Source organism: Terrapene carolina, unplaced genomic scaffold (assembly GCF_002925995.2).
Source record: "Terrapene carolina triunguis isolate 2854851 unplaced genomic scaffold, T_m_triunguis-2.0 Scaffold23, whole genome shotgun sequence".
NCBI lineage: Eukaryota > Metazoa > Chordata > Testudines > Emydidae > Terrapene > Terrapene triunguis.
In genome coordinates, this window is record NW_020664374.1 from 18618663 (window position 1) to 18633609 (window position 14947).

General features: G+C 40.2%; 1 protein-coding gene across 1 annotated transcript in view; it reads right to left on the minus strand.

Annotated features, from left to right (window-relative positions):
• The window catches only part of LOC112108237 (phosphorylase b kinase regulatory subunit alpha, liver isoform), a 66336-nt gene that overhangs the window by 20123 nt on the left and 31266 nt on the right, over positions 1-14947 (minus strand). The window contains exons 16-24 of the mRNA XM_026649340.1: positions 13896-13974; positions 12713-12882; positions 11900-12073; positions 10577-10665; positions 9235-9368; positions 7178-7334; positions 5081-5160; positions 4351-4429; positions 4093-4222 (exon numbers count right to left, since the gene is read on the minus strand). Coding sequence (XP_026505125.1) covers positions 4093-4222; positions 4351-4429; positions 5081-5160; positions 7178-7334; positions 9235-9368; positions 10577-10665; positions 11900-12073; positions 12713-12882; positions 13896-13974 — 1092 coding nt within the window. The remainder of the gene's footprint in view (positions 1-4092; positions 4223-4350; positions 4430-5080; positions 5161-7177; positions 7335-9234; positions 9369-10576; positions 10666-11899; positions 12074-12712; positions 12883-13895; positions 13975-14947) is intronic.

Here is a 14947-nt window from a genome sequence, read left to right on the forward strand (position 1 = left end):
AAGAGGCTTGGAACATTGAGCAAAGAAACTATCTCCTGCTTTTCCATTCTTACTGTGTTCTGGGAAACAGGACTTTGTATATTTTTTGTAAACAAACAGGATTGTATAAAAAAAAAATCCTAACTCCATCATCAGTTTCTCTTCCTAATAGAAATAACCCACAAGTTCCCAAATACAGGCTAAGTATAATACTGGGTCACAAGACGTAATTTTTTTTTTAAATCAGTGTGCTCCAGTTTGCCAGGGAGGGTAGCAAGGTCTCTGACTTCATGCCCAGGAGATAGAAAAACTGGGAAGCCTACCAGCTGCTGCTGACTGGAAGCTTCCCACACAGGATTCACTTAGTGGGCCACAGACACTGAGACCACCTAGGACACAGAAATCTGGGCGGACCCTATGTCCACTCAGTATCAGCATCAAGATTTGACTATGATTTGGTACCAATTAACTCTTATCACTTCTGATAATTGCTCCTACTGCTACACAGGACTATAACACCTTTAAATTTTACTGTTGGGCAACTCTTTCAATTGTTCATGGATTTCCCTTTAGCTTCACTGCTTCCTCCTGTGATGAACTTCGAAGCTGTATTAGCTATGCAGTGTACAGCTCATGTATTTAATTCCCATTTGCAGTAGGATATGAGTAACAGGTGAGAATAGGTCTTATATATCCCCTTTGGGAGGTCAGGGAAATAAAATTAAAGAGAAAATATGTCAATATTCAGAAATTTAGATACTAACTCTACCACAGCCAAGCATATGTAGGACTGCAGCATGTGTGTGTGGGGAGGGGGGTGGGAGAGAAATCTAGGGGAAGGCTGAATGCCTCTAACTTTGTAATTGATATAAAGTCACTTCAAGTAGAAATTCCAAAAGCATCTAAAGCTATGTCTATACATACAGCGCTGCAATGGCGCAGCTGCACCGGCACAGCTGCACCACTGCCTGTGTGGTGAAGACACTCTATGCCAATGGGAGAGAGTTTTCCCGTCACCATAAAAAACCCACCTCCATGAGCGACGACATAGCACTGTCCACACAAGCGCTTATGTTGGTGTAACTTAATTCACACCGCTGAATGACACAAATTTTGCTGATATAGCCTATGTCTACACTACAGCCTAAATTTCATTGAAAGTCAGGGTGTGTCTACATTACAAGTGCTACAGCTACATCACTGTAGTGCTTTTGGGTAGACACTTATTACACCTACAGAAAGTAATAAATCCACCCCCTTAAGATGTGGTAGCCAGGTCAATGGAAGAATTCTTCTGTTGACCTAGTGGTGTCTACGGTGGGGTTAGATTGGCCTAACTAATTAGCACAGGGCATTAAATTTTTTACAGCCCTGAGCAATTTAGATTGGTCAACCTAAGTTTTAGTTTTCAGAGTAGCAGCCGTGTTAGTCTGTATCCGCAAAAAGAACAGGAGTACTTGTGGCACCTTAGAGACTAACAAATTTATTTGAGCATAAGCTTTCGTGGGCTACAGCCCACTTCATTGGATGCATAGAATGGAACACACAGAAAGAAGATATTTATACATACAGAGAACATGGTATGGCTACTTCCACCTTTTCAACTGTAAGAGGCCAATCAATTGAGATGAGCTATCATCAGCAGGAGAGAGAAAACAACAACCTTTGAAGTGATAATCGAGATGACCCATAGAAGGTGTGAGGATATTTTAACATGGGGAAATAGATTCAATTAGTGTAATGACCCAACCATTCCCAGTCTCTGTTCAAACCTAAGTTAATTGTATCTAATTTGCATATTAATTCAAGTTCAGCAGTCTCTCTTTGGAGTCTGTTTTTGAAGTTTTTTGTTGCAAAATTGCCACCTTCAAGTCTGTGTCTGAGTGGTTAGAGAGGTTGAAGTGTTCTCCCACTGGTTTTTGAATGTTATGATTCCTGATGTCAGATTTGTGTCCATTTATTCTTTTGCGTAGAGACTGTCTGGTTTGGCCAATGTATATGGCAGAGGGGCATTGCTGGCACATGATGGCATATATCACGTTGGTAGATGTGCAGGTGAACGAGTCCTTGATGGCGTGGCTGATGTGATTAGGTCCTATGATGGTGTCACTTGAATAGATATGTGGACAGAGTTGGCATCGGGCTTTGTTGCAAGGATAGGTTCCTGGGTTAGTGTTTATGTTGTATGGTGTGCGGTTGCTGGTGAGTATTTGCTTCAGATTGGGGGGCTGTCTGTAAGCGAGGACTGGTCTGTCTCCCAAGATCTGTGAGAGTGAGGGATCATCTTTCAGGATAGGTTGTAGATCTTTGATGATGCGCTGGAGAGGTTTTAGTTGGGGGCTGAAGGTGACGGCTAGTGGCGTTCTGTTATTTTCTTTGTTGGGCCTGTCCTGTAGTAGGTGACTTCTGGGTACTCTTCTGGCTCTGTCAATCTGTTTTTTCACTTCAGCAGGTGGGTATTGTATTTTAAGAATGCTTGATAGCGATCTTGTAGGTGTTTGTCTCTGTCTGAGGGATTGGAGCAAATGTGGTTGTATCTTAGAGCTTGGCTGTAGACAATGGATCATGTGGTGTGTCCTGGATGGAAGCTGGAGGCATGCAGGTAAGTATAGCAGTCAGTAGGTTTCCGGTATAGGGTGGTGTTTATGTGACCATCACTTATTAGCACTTATTAGTGACACCATCATAGGACCTAATCACATCAGCCACGCCATCAGGGGTTCGTTCACCTGCACATCTACCAACATGATATATGCCATCATGTGCCAGCAATGCCCCTCTGCCATATACATTGGCCAAACCGGACAATCTCTACGCAAAAGAATAAATGGACACAAATCTGATATCAGGAATCATAACATTCAAAAACCAGTGGGAGAACACTTCAACCTCTCTAACCACCCAGTGACAGACTTGAAGGTGGCAATTTTGCAACAAAAAAACTTCAAAAACAGACTCCAAAGAGAGACTGCTGAACTTGAATTAATATGCAAATTAGATACAATTAACTTAGGTTTGAACAGAGACTGGGAATGGTTGGGTCATTACACTAATTGAATCTATTTCCCCATGTTAAAATATCCTCACACCTTCTATGGGTCATCTCGATTATCATTTCAAAGGTTGTTTTTTTCTCTCTCCTGCTAATGATAGCTCATCTCAATTGATTGGCCTCTTACAGTTGGTATGGATACTCCCACCTTTTCATGTTCTCTGTATGTATAAATATCTTCTTTCTGTGTGTTCCATTCTATGCATCCGATGAAGTGGGCTGTAGCCCACGAAAGCTTATGCTCAAGTAAATTTGTTAGTCTCTAAGGTGCCACAAGTTCTCCTGTTCTTTTTAAGTTTTAGTTGTAGACCAGGCCTCAGTGCGACTTAGTCAGGGCAGCCTAAGGGCTTGACTACACAGCCCAGCAGTTCGGACTTCGGGGTGTGTGAACTGCAGCGCACACTAGTGTACTGTGCTGTAACTCCCCCGCCCCCCATGTGGACACTGCAGGCATGAACTAAAACATATCTAGTTCATGTTAACATAGCCCTCATTAAACAGGATTAAGTTAACACACACTAGGAACCTTTTAGTTTGTGCCTGCACCATCCACATGGGGGAGTTACAGCATAGCACACTAGTGTGCGCTGCAATTCACACCCCCATAGTCTGTACTGCGGGACAATATACACGTCTAAATAGCTAGGACACTTTTTAAAAGGAGTGTGGGTATTTCTTTATGTCAAAAGGATGCTAGGAATGCAGATTATTTTCAAAGTTTGTAACTGTGTGTGTTGGATAAAGGATTTAATTAAAAAACAGATTGTGTTTAAGCTGAGCTGTCCTGGGAAAATAAAAGCTAAAAACCACACACACAAAATTGGGAGTCTGCTTAAAAATAGAATTATTGTATTAGGATTTTTAAAGCGCCCCCCCCCCCAGAATGTCTCTTTACGGTGTTTATTGAAGGGAGAATTTTGATAGAGATATTTTAAGAAAAGGGCCATGTTAAAAATAAGCAAATTCTTTATCTTGTCCTATGTAACTGAAATGTTGATCATTGGGGGCGGGGAGAGGAGAGAGATTTGTTTACTACAGTATTACAGTACAATTGGACTTACCTGAACAGTTCAAACTGCGAAGCAGCTCAGTAGCCATCACCTGAATTATTAGTCCAATGCGGAGTCTGAGCATCTCTGCAAAAAGGCTGGGCTGTGACCTGACGTACATAGCCAAATACACCACTATCTCCTGGCATGAGCAAATGAACAAAGGATATCTATTCAGGGGCATTCATCATAACTCTGGCCAGCACCAGACAACACAAGAAACAGAAGGTACAGCATGAAAAAACCCCATTCCTTCCACGTGTTTTATACCTGGGTAAGGACTGCAATACTGATGTCTTGCCCACTGGCTTCATAAATAAGCTTTGACAACTCTTCAGGTGGCAGAGGGCTAAGGAAAGTGAACCAGACAGTTAGGAGTGCTTATGATGCTTATTATTTTCTACATGTGTCAATTGTTTGGATTTAGAGGTTTTAATTTGAAGTGTCTAACTTAAAATGCACCAAAACAACTTTGCTTTATAGATCTTACAGACCCGTGATTCCTTCTGAAAATAACAGTTAATAATTTGGAAACTGTAACAAGGGCCTCCTGTTTGCCCTCGCTCTATGGGACCCCTGCGCCCACAAATCAGCCAGAGACCTCTTCTGGGTGCAATCACCAGTGCCTTTTATTTACAGTGTCAGCTCCCACCGCCTTTTATTCACAGACCACTCCAAACTAGCAACCTGGGGGACAGCTCGCTTCTCCAGCACGCAGGGACGCACAGCCCTTGGCTCCTCCCTTTCCTTTCTTCCCCCTTCGCTTCCTTCCTGCCAGCCCCATAGAGCCCCGCTGGCTAATAAAGCCCAGAGGTGCTTCCCTTCTATCAATTAGGCATGGCATACTCAGTCAGCTCCAATTAATGCTTCTTAATTGGATCTGGGCTAACAGGGGGCTGGCTCAGGCTCTCCTGGCCAGCATCCTGTTACAGAAACACTGTATCAGCAGTAGGAACTCTGAAATACAAGACATCCAGACTGAGACAGAGCTAAGACTTACGCGGTAATAGTTTTTTCACGCGGCTCAGGTGGCAGGCCCACTGTAAGTTGCTTGTGGTGTGACAGAAGGTCTGTGCATGCCTATTACAGTACAATAGAGAAAGCAAGAGAGCCCACGCTGTTAAGTTATATGGCAACAATGATAATTTTTTTTTAATTCTAGAAAAAAAAAGCATTTCTTCAGTAATTCCTCAGTGTATTTGCATCTGCTACTAAATGTACAGTTCAGAGGCAGATCCTCAGCTATTGTAGATTAAATGTACATTAATGTAGATTGTCATAGGTCCACTGAAGCCAATGGAGATATGACAATTTCACCTTCAGTGGTGCTAGCTCTGGCCTATGGAGTATTCTAACCCTTCCTATATTATTATGACTTGGTTATTTACAAGATAAAATAGATAAAGTTACAAGAAAACTTCATTGGTGTGTGTGGGTGTGAGAGAGAGAATGTATGTAGTATTACAGCCAGAAAGACTCTGAACAATTGTATCCCTTCAAAAAAAAGATTCTCTGTATGTAATATACTGTCCTATAGTCAGTTTAGACACTTGAATTCATTTCCAAATAGGCACTGCCCTCCCCCACCCCAGTCCTGCTGTATGTTACCTTCTTTATGTTGGTCTTAGTGCAAAGATAGGACTGGTGTTTAGTTTAACAGCTATAAGCCCCTGAATCAAAGCCCATTGAGAGCAGAGCAATGTTTCCCAACCCCCCTGAGAACTAATCATACCCTCATCCTCCCCTGCACTCCATTGTCAGAGTCCTAACATCCTAATTTATAAATTTTTCAATGCCCCATGCCCAGCTAGCCCTTCGTGGCCCCTCTAGGAAGACAGGAAAAGAACATGCTTCACACTTAGGGAAATGGTGCAGTGCAGTTACAACAAATTGCTCACTGTAGCCTGTGTGTGTGTGATGGTCAAAGCGCTGCAATAGCGTTGCACAGGATGAAAAGCAAGCCGAAAAATGGCTAGGAATGATAGCAATATGCAAATCTCAGGAACTTACTGTAACTAAGTATAAGCACGGCAATTGGAGACTTATTTATGACAGCCGAAAGGAAATAATTTTTAATGATCAGGATGAAATCAATGGCCAGGTTTACATTACAAACTTATATCAGTATAACTATGTCGCTCAGGGGTGTGAAAAATCTACACCCTGAGCAACGCAGTTATACCGACCTAACCCCCGGTGTAGACATAGCTACTGCCTCTCACGGAGGTGGATTAACTATGCCGGCAGGAAGATGCTCTCCCATCAGCGTAGTAGCTTCTTTACTAAAGCGCTACAGCAGTGCTGTACATGCAGACAAGCCCAAGGTGTAGACAACGGACTTCTGCCATTTTCCTTAAATAGTTCCAGATGTTTTGTCATTCCTGTATATTTTAATATACTTAGACTTTAGACTGTAAGCTCTTTGGGAAAGGGATCATCCTTTTGTACTGGCCTATGATTTCCCTGCCATTACAGGGGTCTTGGGCACTGGTGCACCTTGCTCTTTCCTATTCTCTGCCTTTGGCACATAGTCTAGTCTCCTGTGGGCTGTAATACTTTGGTCTAATTTTGATTGTTGGGTTTAGTGCATGGGTGCTGATGGCCTATGATGTACAGGAGGTCAGACTAGATGGTCCCTTCTGGCCTTAAACTCTATGACTAGGGCTCCAAGGCACTACGGTAACACAAATAAATAATTATTATATTCAAGACACCTTTTTATTTTTTTAAAAAATCTTCATCTAACCTTCTCCAGTACTGCAGAACCTTTCTAGTCTCACTTCACTAATCTACAACCCTCATGTCTCCAAATAACCAGGCAACCTCACTCAGATTTTACCTTTCTCAGAGAAGTTCAAAGGCAGAGTTTTATTGTAAGGTTTCATGTTACTAAGCCTTCATTGCTGCTCTAAAATATACTACAGCATTCTCTTTGCTTTAACACACTTGATGGAAGGTAAAACCAGAATGGGGTAAACATAGGCCACATTGTAATTTGTGTTTTGAGTGTTAATAGACAAAACTATTTGAGAATATCTGTTTCTGGGGCACACAGGAGGGAAACTGAAGAAATTGGCAACATTTGTGTTTGTTGTACCTCAGCCAGAACTTCCACTCTCTTTTTGAGTATGCCAGAGATGTAACGAATTAACCCCCACTCTTGGTTCTGGCCTGCCTTGCTGTAGAGCTCATTGAGCAGACAATGAATGGTGACTCCATACTGGCCATTCAGCTCTGTATCCCAGTCTGGGCCTCTGCCGGAAGAAAAAGCAGAAATGACAACTTTGGTGCCCAGGAGCAAAGAACGCAGATTTCTAAAGACAATCCATGCAGAGACATGACAGATGGTGAAAGCAGGAAACTGAACCTCCGTATGATCCTGCAAGGTGCCAAGCAATCTGGCCCTAATCCAACAGATCACTTGGGAAGGAATTTACAAGCACAGAGGGCAATTAGGCATCTATTAGAAGTCAACAGGATTTGGGCACATAAATCTCTTTGGAAACCCCACACTTACATTCTTGCTTAAAGTTAAGCATGTGAGTAGTCTCGCTGAAGTCAACAGAGCGGCTCTCATGCTTGAAGTTAAGGATTTATTTAGATACTTTGTTGGATCAGGAACAAGGTGCTCAGCACCTTGCAGGACAAAGCCAAATAACAATGGCTTTCACCAACAGTGTTGAAGATTGAATTAGTTTCTTCAATGTGTCAAGGGTTTCTCATAGATTTTTTTCATGTTGCCTTTTCTCAAGTTGTTAATCAAACTTTCACACTATACCCTATTAGATTTGACATCTTCTGGGCATCAAAAGAAGGTGGTAATGCTGCTGCTGTTCATCATGGTGAAGATGTTGAAAGAGGTAGTGAGTTTATTTTTGCAACTGTGTTTGGGGTTTGAGAATTCTGCACTCTAGCAGTAGGTCATAGGAATCCAAACACTCTGTAGAAAACTGCTGGAGATTATACAAATTAAATAGTGACATTCTTCTTGGGAAACTACATCTTTCATATTTCTAAACTTCTGGAAGGGGCATGAAGAAGAAGTTCAGATGAACAAAAAGTTTATCTCCTGTGTTCTTAACTCCCTCCAAGAGTATCATGATGGTGAAGAACTTGGCTCCCTGTTGATTATGCTTCATAATATTACCACAGTGCCCCCCCAGCTAATTTTGGTGGGAAGCAGTGCATCAAAGGGGGCTTGCCTTTGGAAAGATGATGTTGCTGTGACATTGGCCCAACACCGTGGAAATGTGGTGGGTTGATATAAAGGGCAAGGGAGAAAAATGAGGCTGCTAGACATATGCTCAGAAAGATCCCAGGGCCAACAAAGGCCCTGCTGTGAGAAGCAAAACACAGAAGTATACAAAAGATCATGTGTGCTATTAAGAAAACCAAGCATTGGGTGAAGTGTCCCCCACCCTTAAGCTAACTCTCTGCCAATATCCTGTAGTGTTTCTTCAACATAAAAAAAAAACCAAATTAGTATGTATTAGTAAATACACTCTTACAAAACTGCTGTTGGATTAAATTTGTGTTCTGTTCTCATCAATCCTGTTTAGTTACTGGGCTATTTTACTATGTTTAGCAGCTCCAATTAGACATTCCCAAGAGTGTTTTGAGGATTGTTGGATTTTAGCCATTGGGTCACTTTAACATGCAAGAAACAAAGAAAAATTCATTAAAACTACATTTGCACTCCATCCAGACAAGCGGTACTCTTTTATATACTGAAAAATAACACAATGAAACAATTTTGCACTAAATGTCCACGTGCCTACCTACCTGTGTATAAAAATTCTACCCCAACTTCTTGTGAACTTATTGGTGCACAATAATATTGTATCATGTACTGTATTTTGCGAATATAGAAGACTTACGTATTTGATTTCAGTGAGCTTTGTTCCAGGCTTCAAGTGCCAGTGCATATTTTATGTTAAACAATTCCTCATCAAGTCCTTGTGTTCTTACCTGTCTCACCTAAAATCTGTACATATATGCATTAGTATACTCAAGGTACCTGTAAATATCCCCATAAAAAACAAACTATTAAAGTAGACTGAAATGTTTACAATATCTACGCTTTTGTTTGGGGAACCTGTGATGGAACTTCCAGACAAGCTGAAGAGACAATTCAGAAAACCCTTGATAACTTACTTTATTATATACAAGACGTATAATATATCTGCTTGATCATGTAGAGTTGGGCACTCCTTCAGCTGTTCAACTAACTTCTCACAATCCAAATCACCATGATCATCTTTGGGTAAGTGCAAAACAGCTTCAGAATCCTGATCATCAAAGACAGAAGAGATTTTAAAAAAAAATCCCACCAACAAAAGTATGAAAGAATAAGTAGATGGAACACTAACTCATTAGCTCTGGCTACTCACTGGAGAAGACATAATAATGCACAGTAATACAATTCCTTATTTGAAATTTAGATACACCATGCAGTTTACATCAAGCTACAGTAGAGATGGTGATTAATCCCAGAAAATATAACAGCTAGTATGGAACATTCCCAATACAGTCACAAATACTTTTGGTCCAGTGAGACAGCAGAGATATTATAATACGAGAAAGATTTTTGGCCAAAGAAACTAGAAATTTTGTAACAGCAGGAAACAAACTATTCTCATCTCTCTCCTGTCATGTGTTATTAACTTTATAAATCAGATGTGCATGGGCACTGATCTAATAATTTTTTTAAACTAACAAATTTAGTTGAAATCAAGTAAAAGAAGATTTCCCAACAAGTTCTATTGGTTTCTTCATCTGTACTTCTAAATGGTGCTTTGCAAGTGAAGATATTGCCATTAGCAATTTTCTAAACAACGTATACAATGAATTGGCAGCAAATTGGTTGAGGGAAAATTGTGGTTAGATGAAAGTGATTCTGTTTAATAAACTGTCGGGTGTTGCATGACTAATGCACTCAGGACCATATCCTTTTTCCACGTGCATAAGCGAATATTGGCCTTTGAAGAGAGGAATCCTGCAAGAGGTGGAATCCCATCCTTCCAGGATATGAAACATTTTGCAGCTGACAGTGCACTCTTATAACTGCAGTAGCCTCTGTTGGAGCTATATCTCCAACCTGGTGGGGTTTGGCTGGTAAAGCCACATAGCCACTAGCCATGCCCTGTCCTTTCACAAATCCCCCTCCCCACACACTGCTGTGAATTGAACTTCTTGGAGAACAGCTCAATGGTGGATGGGGAGTGCATATCACACTAAGTTCCCAATATGCTGTCCCTCCATTGCTCTGGTCTTGCGGCCTATCATCCCTATATGGCTATGAAGAGGGTGGGGCAGGATTTGCCTCTAAAAGATAAGTACAAGTTATTTTACTAAGTTTTGCTAATGTAAAAGGAAACATTTCATTCAATAACATACAATTAACTATAATTTCCAAACAAAAACCCCTTTAATGGCCAAAAGTTCATTCCAAATACAATCTTCCAGAACCTGTTGTATAATCATTCCACTAGTTCACCTTCACTTCAAGAAGATGTGGGGAATCAACGAGATTCAGAGATTTCCGGTGAGTGTTCAAAACTTTAGTTGGAAGAGTCATCGAAGCGCCTGAAAAGCAAAACAATCAACATGTAAAGGAAATGCAACATCTAGTAAAAAAATAATACTGAGTGAAAATGTTAGAAACACCTCCAGCAATCAGAATGCAAGAGCCATGCTGTCTGGGACATGGTACACGTAACTTACACACCAAGTTTCACACTCAGGTTTTTATCTTTTCTCATTAAATAGAGACTGATCCAATGTGATTTAATCACATGGTAGCACCCAAAGGCTCAAGCAGAGTCAGTGCCCCATTGTGCTAGATTCTTTACCAACACCCAGTAAAAAAGACAGTCTGTGCGCCAAAGATCTTACAGTCTAATGATGCAATCTAGCACAACACTTAAGAGTGTGATAAACTTTAAGCACAAGAATAGTCCAACTAAGGCAAGTAGCACAACTCATGTACTTAAAGTTAAGGATGTGCTTTACTTGACTGGGACCTAAAATGATAAGACAGGTGAAGACGAATGGCAAACACCTGGTTAATTTCACACTGTTTTTATTATAGTCTCAGGACAGGCTATTTGTGAAGGACAGGGGATAAGGATAACAGGTTTGTACAATACTATTATTTATATAGGGCCTGATCCAAGGTCCAGTGGAGTCTTTCCATTAACTTCAATGGACACTGGATTTCCATATACATTACATGTCTATTTACAGATGGGTTTAGCTGGTAAATTATCTAATAGCCCTTCAATCTATCCATTATTGTTTATAATGCAGCCCTTTTTTCTATTTGTTCTTGTAATTCTGGAGTTTATGTACATTGACTGGCATTTTCTGGTGTTAAAGATGTTTCATTTCCCAATGTCCTTACTAAAAACAAAAGTGGTCAGTCCATTTTAAAACAACACAAATGTAAAAAAACCCAATACATCCAATCACATTGTGGGATCCCATTTCCATTGTCTTTATCTGTCTTTTTTTATTGTAGGTTCCACTCAAAAACAGCACCTGCAAATATGAGTACAAAATAAATTGGGCTAGTTGCAACTGATTTCATATTGTCCATTTAGATGAAATGTTTAAGTTCCATGGCATGTTAATTGCACAGTTACCATGAAATGACATAGGACTATGGGAATAATGAAGCAATCATATTGAAAACAGAGTAACACACTACCTTGTTACTTTCTAGCAACTGCAATTTACTTGTGTCACCAATTGTCAAATTCTGTTATTTACATTTATCACATTTATCATCCAGTAAGAATTAAAAAAACAGAAAACATACATGGAACATCCAAACCCTTTGCCTTGGCCATTATTGACAGTATCTCTCGCATGGAGTGAACAGCACTGAACATATGAGGCTGATTAGCATCCTTTGAAGTTGGAGGCAGGTAGGACTTATGCGCTGTGCTTTGCAGCACATCGTTTATATACTGGTCCAGCTCATCTTGGCTTTCTGGAGAGAGAGAGACAGATAGAAAAGGCTTATTAAAACAAGTGATTGGAAATATTTACATGTGCTTCCTTTTAGAGGCACAGTATCTTTTTTCCACTGAAAAATAACAGAAAGGCAAAAAAGGACAGAGACCAGAGACAACATAGTGAAGGGACACTGTCAACTTGATTTTTTAAAATTGAACAACTTGAAAAAAAATCATGTTTCTAATAGGTTTCTCTTTGAAATAGTATTTCCTGGATTTTTTCCCCTTAAAAAAAAAAAGAAAAATAGCAGGGGAGGTGGTTCTCCAGCTGATGTTTAGAAGGGTCTTTTGGCTGGGCCATAGGGCAACATTACCACACATGATCATGCACACACCTAACTTCACTGTCAGTTTTGCTGCTGCTATTACAGGTAAACACCCTCTTATGAGGGCTGGGGAAGAACGTGCGCATGAGCTCCCTTCCCAAAGAAATACATGAGTATTGTCACCCTACTAGTGCCTGAGACACACAGCGACTGACCATCAACTGTCAAATGCACATAAACAGTGAAAATAAAGACCTTTTTTCTCCCCTCTAAATTAGGTATTATAGTAAACTTAGAATTTAATTATAACAACAGGACACACAATACTTCCAAGTTAAAGATTGTTACCTTTGTCAAATAAATCATCTGGATACACTTCTAATTCATATCCACTTTCGGGACTATCACAGCCATCATTAGAATCATCGAACAGTTTTCCGTCACAGTCTGGATCCAGGAAGCTCAGATGCGTATAGAACGAGGTGCTAAGAAAATCTGACAGTTTGCCTAGCTTTACCCTGCGAACAGGAAAACATGTAAGAAAGAATTAACATCTTTCCATTTTTATATTGGATTGTGCTTCATTGGACAACCCTGGAAACCCCTTCAAAATCCACCCAGGCCCACTGTCACATCCACATTTGGTAATTAGGCAATAATTGGTACCAGCAAAGAAACAAAACAATAAATGTGCCCAGTAAATAAACACAGATCTGGTGGATGCTGTTGTAGCTATTATTATTTATTTGTATTATAGTAGTGCTTAGAGGCCCAAATCAAGGTCACAGCCCCATTGTGCAAGGAGCTGTACATACATATAGTAAGAGATAGAATTTTATCTTTTTGGAGCAGGAATGCATTCCCACAGAATGCTACTTGTTTAATGGAAAAAGGTTTAGCACCACTGAGACCATGGGTTCAGCCTCCTTTGACAAAAATTAAAAGCCACAGGTAGAATGTAAAGCTGATTTAAGGCTCCAAGAGATGCCAATAGTGGGAAATTTAGTAGAAAACTAGTGTGGAAATAATAAACAAATAAGCATTATTTTTATTTATAACCTAATGGGAAGGGGGGGGGGAGAGAGAGAGAGAGAGAGAGAGAGAGCGTGTACACACTTATTCATATATACACATATATAATGCACCTTTAATTTCAAAAATTTGATAAGTATTTTAATGAAGATCATTGTTTTTTATACCATGTTTCTGAAAACCCACAAATCTCCAACATCCAATATTGATGCTTAATTAAGATTTAATTTCAAGCCTTGGAAATCTCAAAAGAACAATCTGTTAATAAAAACGATGGATGTTAGATCTGTAGACCTGGTTCTGCTAAGAACTTTACATTGCTGTTATTTGTAGATCCAACTTGTGACTAATTTCCGTGTAACAATTCAGATTGAAATTCACCCTATGGAGAGGGCTAGCACAAGGTCTATGAACCACTCAGATCTTCAAAACACGGGGACTTAAATGGGACTTAATTCAAAGAAACAGTGGAATAATTGCTTTTGGATAGTGACATTACCTTGCCCCTCCAAAATACCCATCGTCTAATTTTCTTATGGTTGCAAGCACTGCTGGATCAATGTCAGAGCCATCATCGACTAGAAAGAAACATGAAAACTGTATTTAGTTTGGGAACAAATGTCTATTTAATATTTTTAAATCACTTGACCATTTTAACATGATCAGTTTACTTGTAAGTAACCAAAATAGTTTTGATTTTAAAATGGATATTGAGTCACTGATTAAGATCCCAATTGTGTTTACATAGCTGTGTGTGATTGAGTCCTTAGCTGAACTGGGGACTAGTTTTAGGGTACGTATACACTACAAGATTAATTCGAATTTAGATAATTCGAATTTGGGAAACAGATTGTATAAATTCGATTGTGCGCGGCCACACTAAGCACATTAATTCGGTTTTTAACCACATTAATTCGGTGGTGTGCGGCCACACTACCCCATTAATTTTAACCACATTAATTCGGTGGTGTGCGGCCACACTACCCCTAATTCGAATTAACAAAATCGATTTTGGTGCTACTCCGCTTGTCGGGGTGGAGTACAGAAATCGATTTTAAGTGCCCTTTAATTCGAAGTAACTGGCTCCGTTGTGTGGACGGGTTAAGGATTAATTCGGATTAACGCAGCTAAATCCAAATTAAAATCGTAGTGTAGACCAGGCCTAAGTATAGAACTAGAGACAACAGATGGGGGTTAACAGGGAAACAATGAGACAATACTGGTCATCATGATAATTAGTGACCCTAGCACACTGGTGGCCTAGCTGTTGTCAAGTTTTTTGTAGATATCATGGACAAGTTTTAAGGAGGATTTTGAGAAGGATAATGAGGTAGCTTTGTGGATGTTTATGGGAAGCAAACTCCCAAGTCTGCGGAGCAGCATGGGGAAAAGCATGTTTGAAAATTTAACAAATGGGTGGTGGAGGCTGGCATCATGGGCTGATTGGAGGCATGTTGATAGCGTATGAGAGATGATAGGTAGGATAGCCCATGAAAGGCATTGAAAGTGAAGACAAGCCACTTGTGTTTGATGCTATAGAGAAGAGGGCAG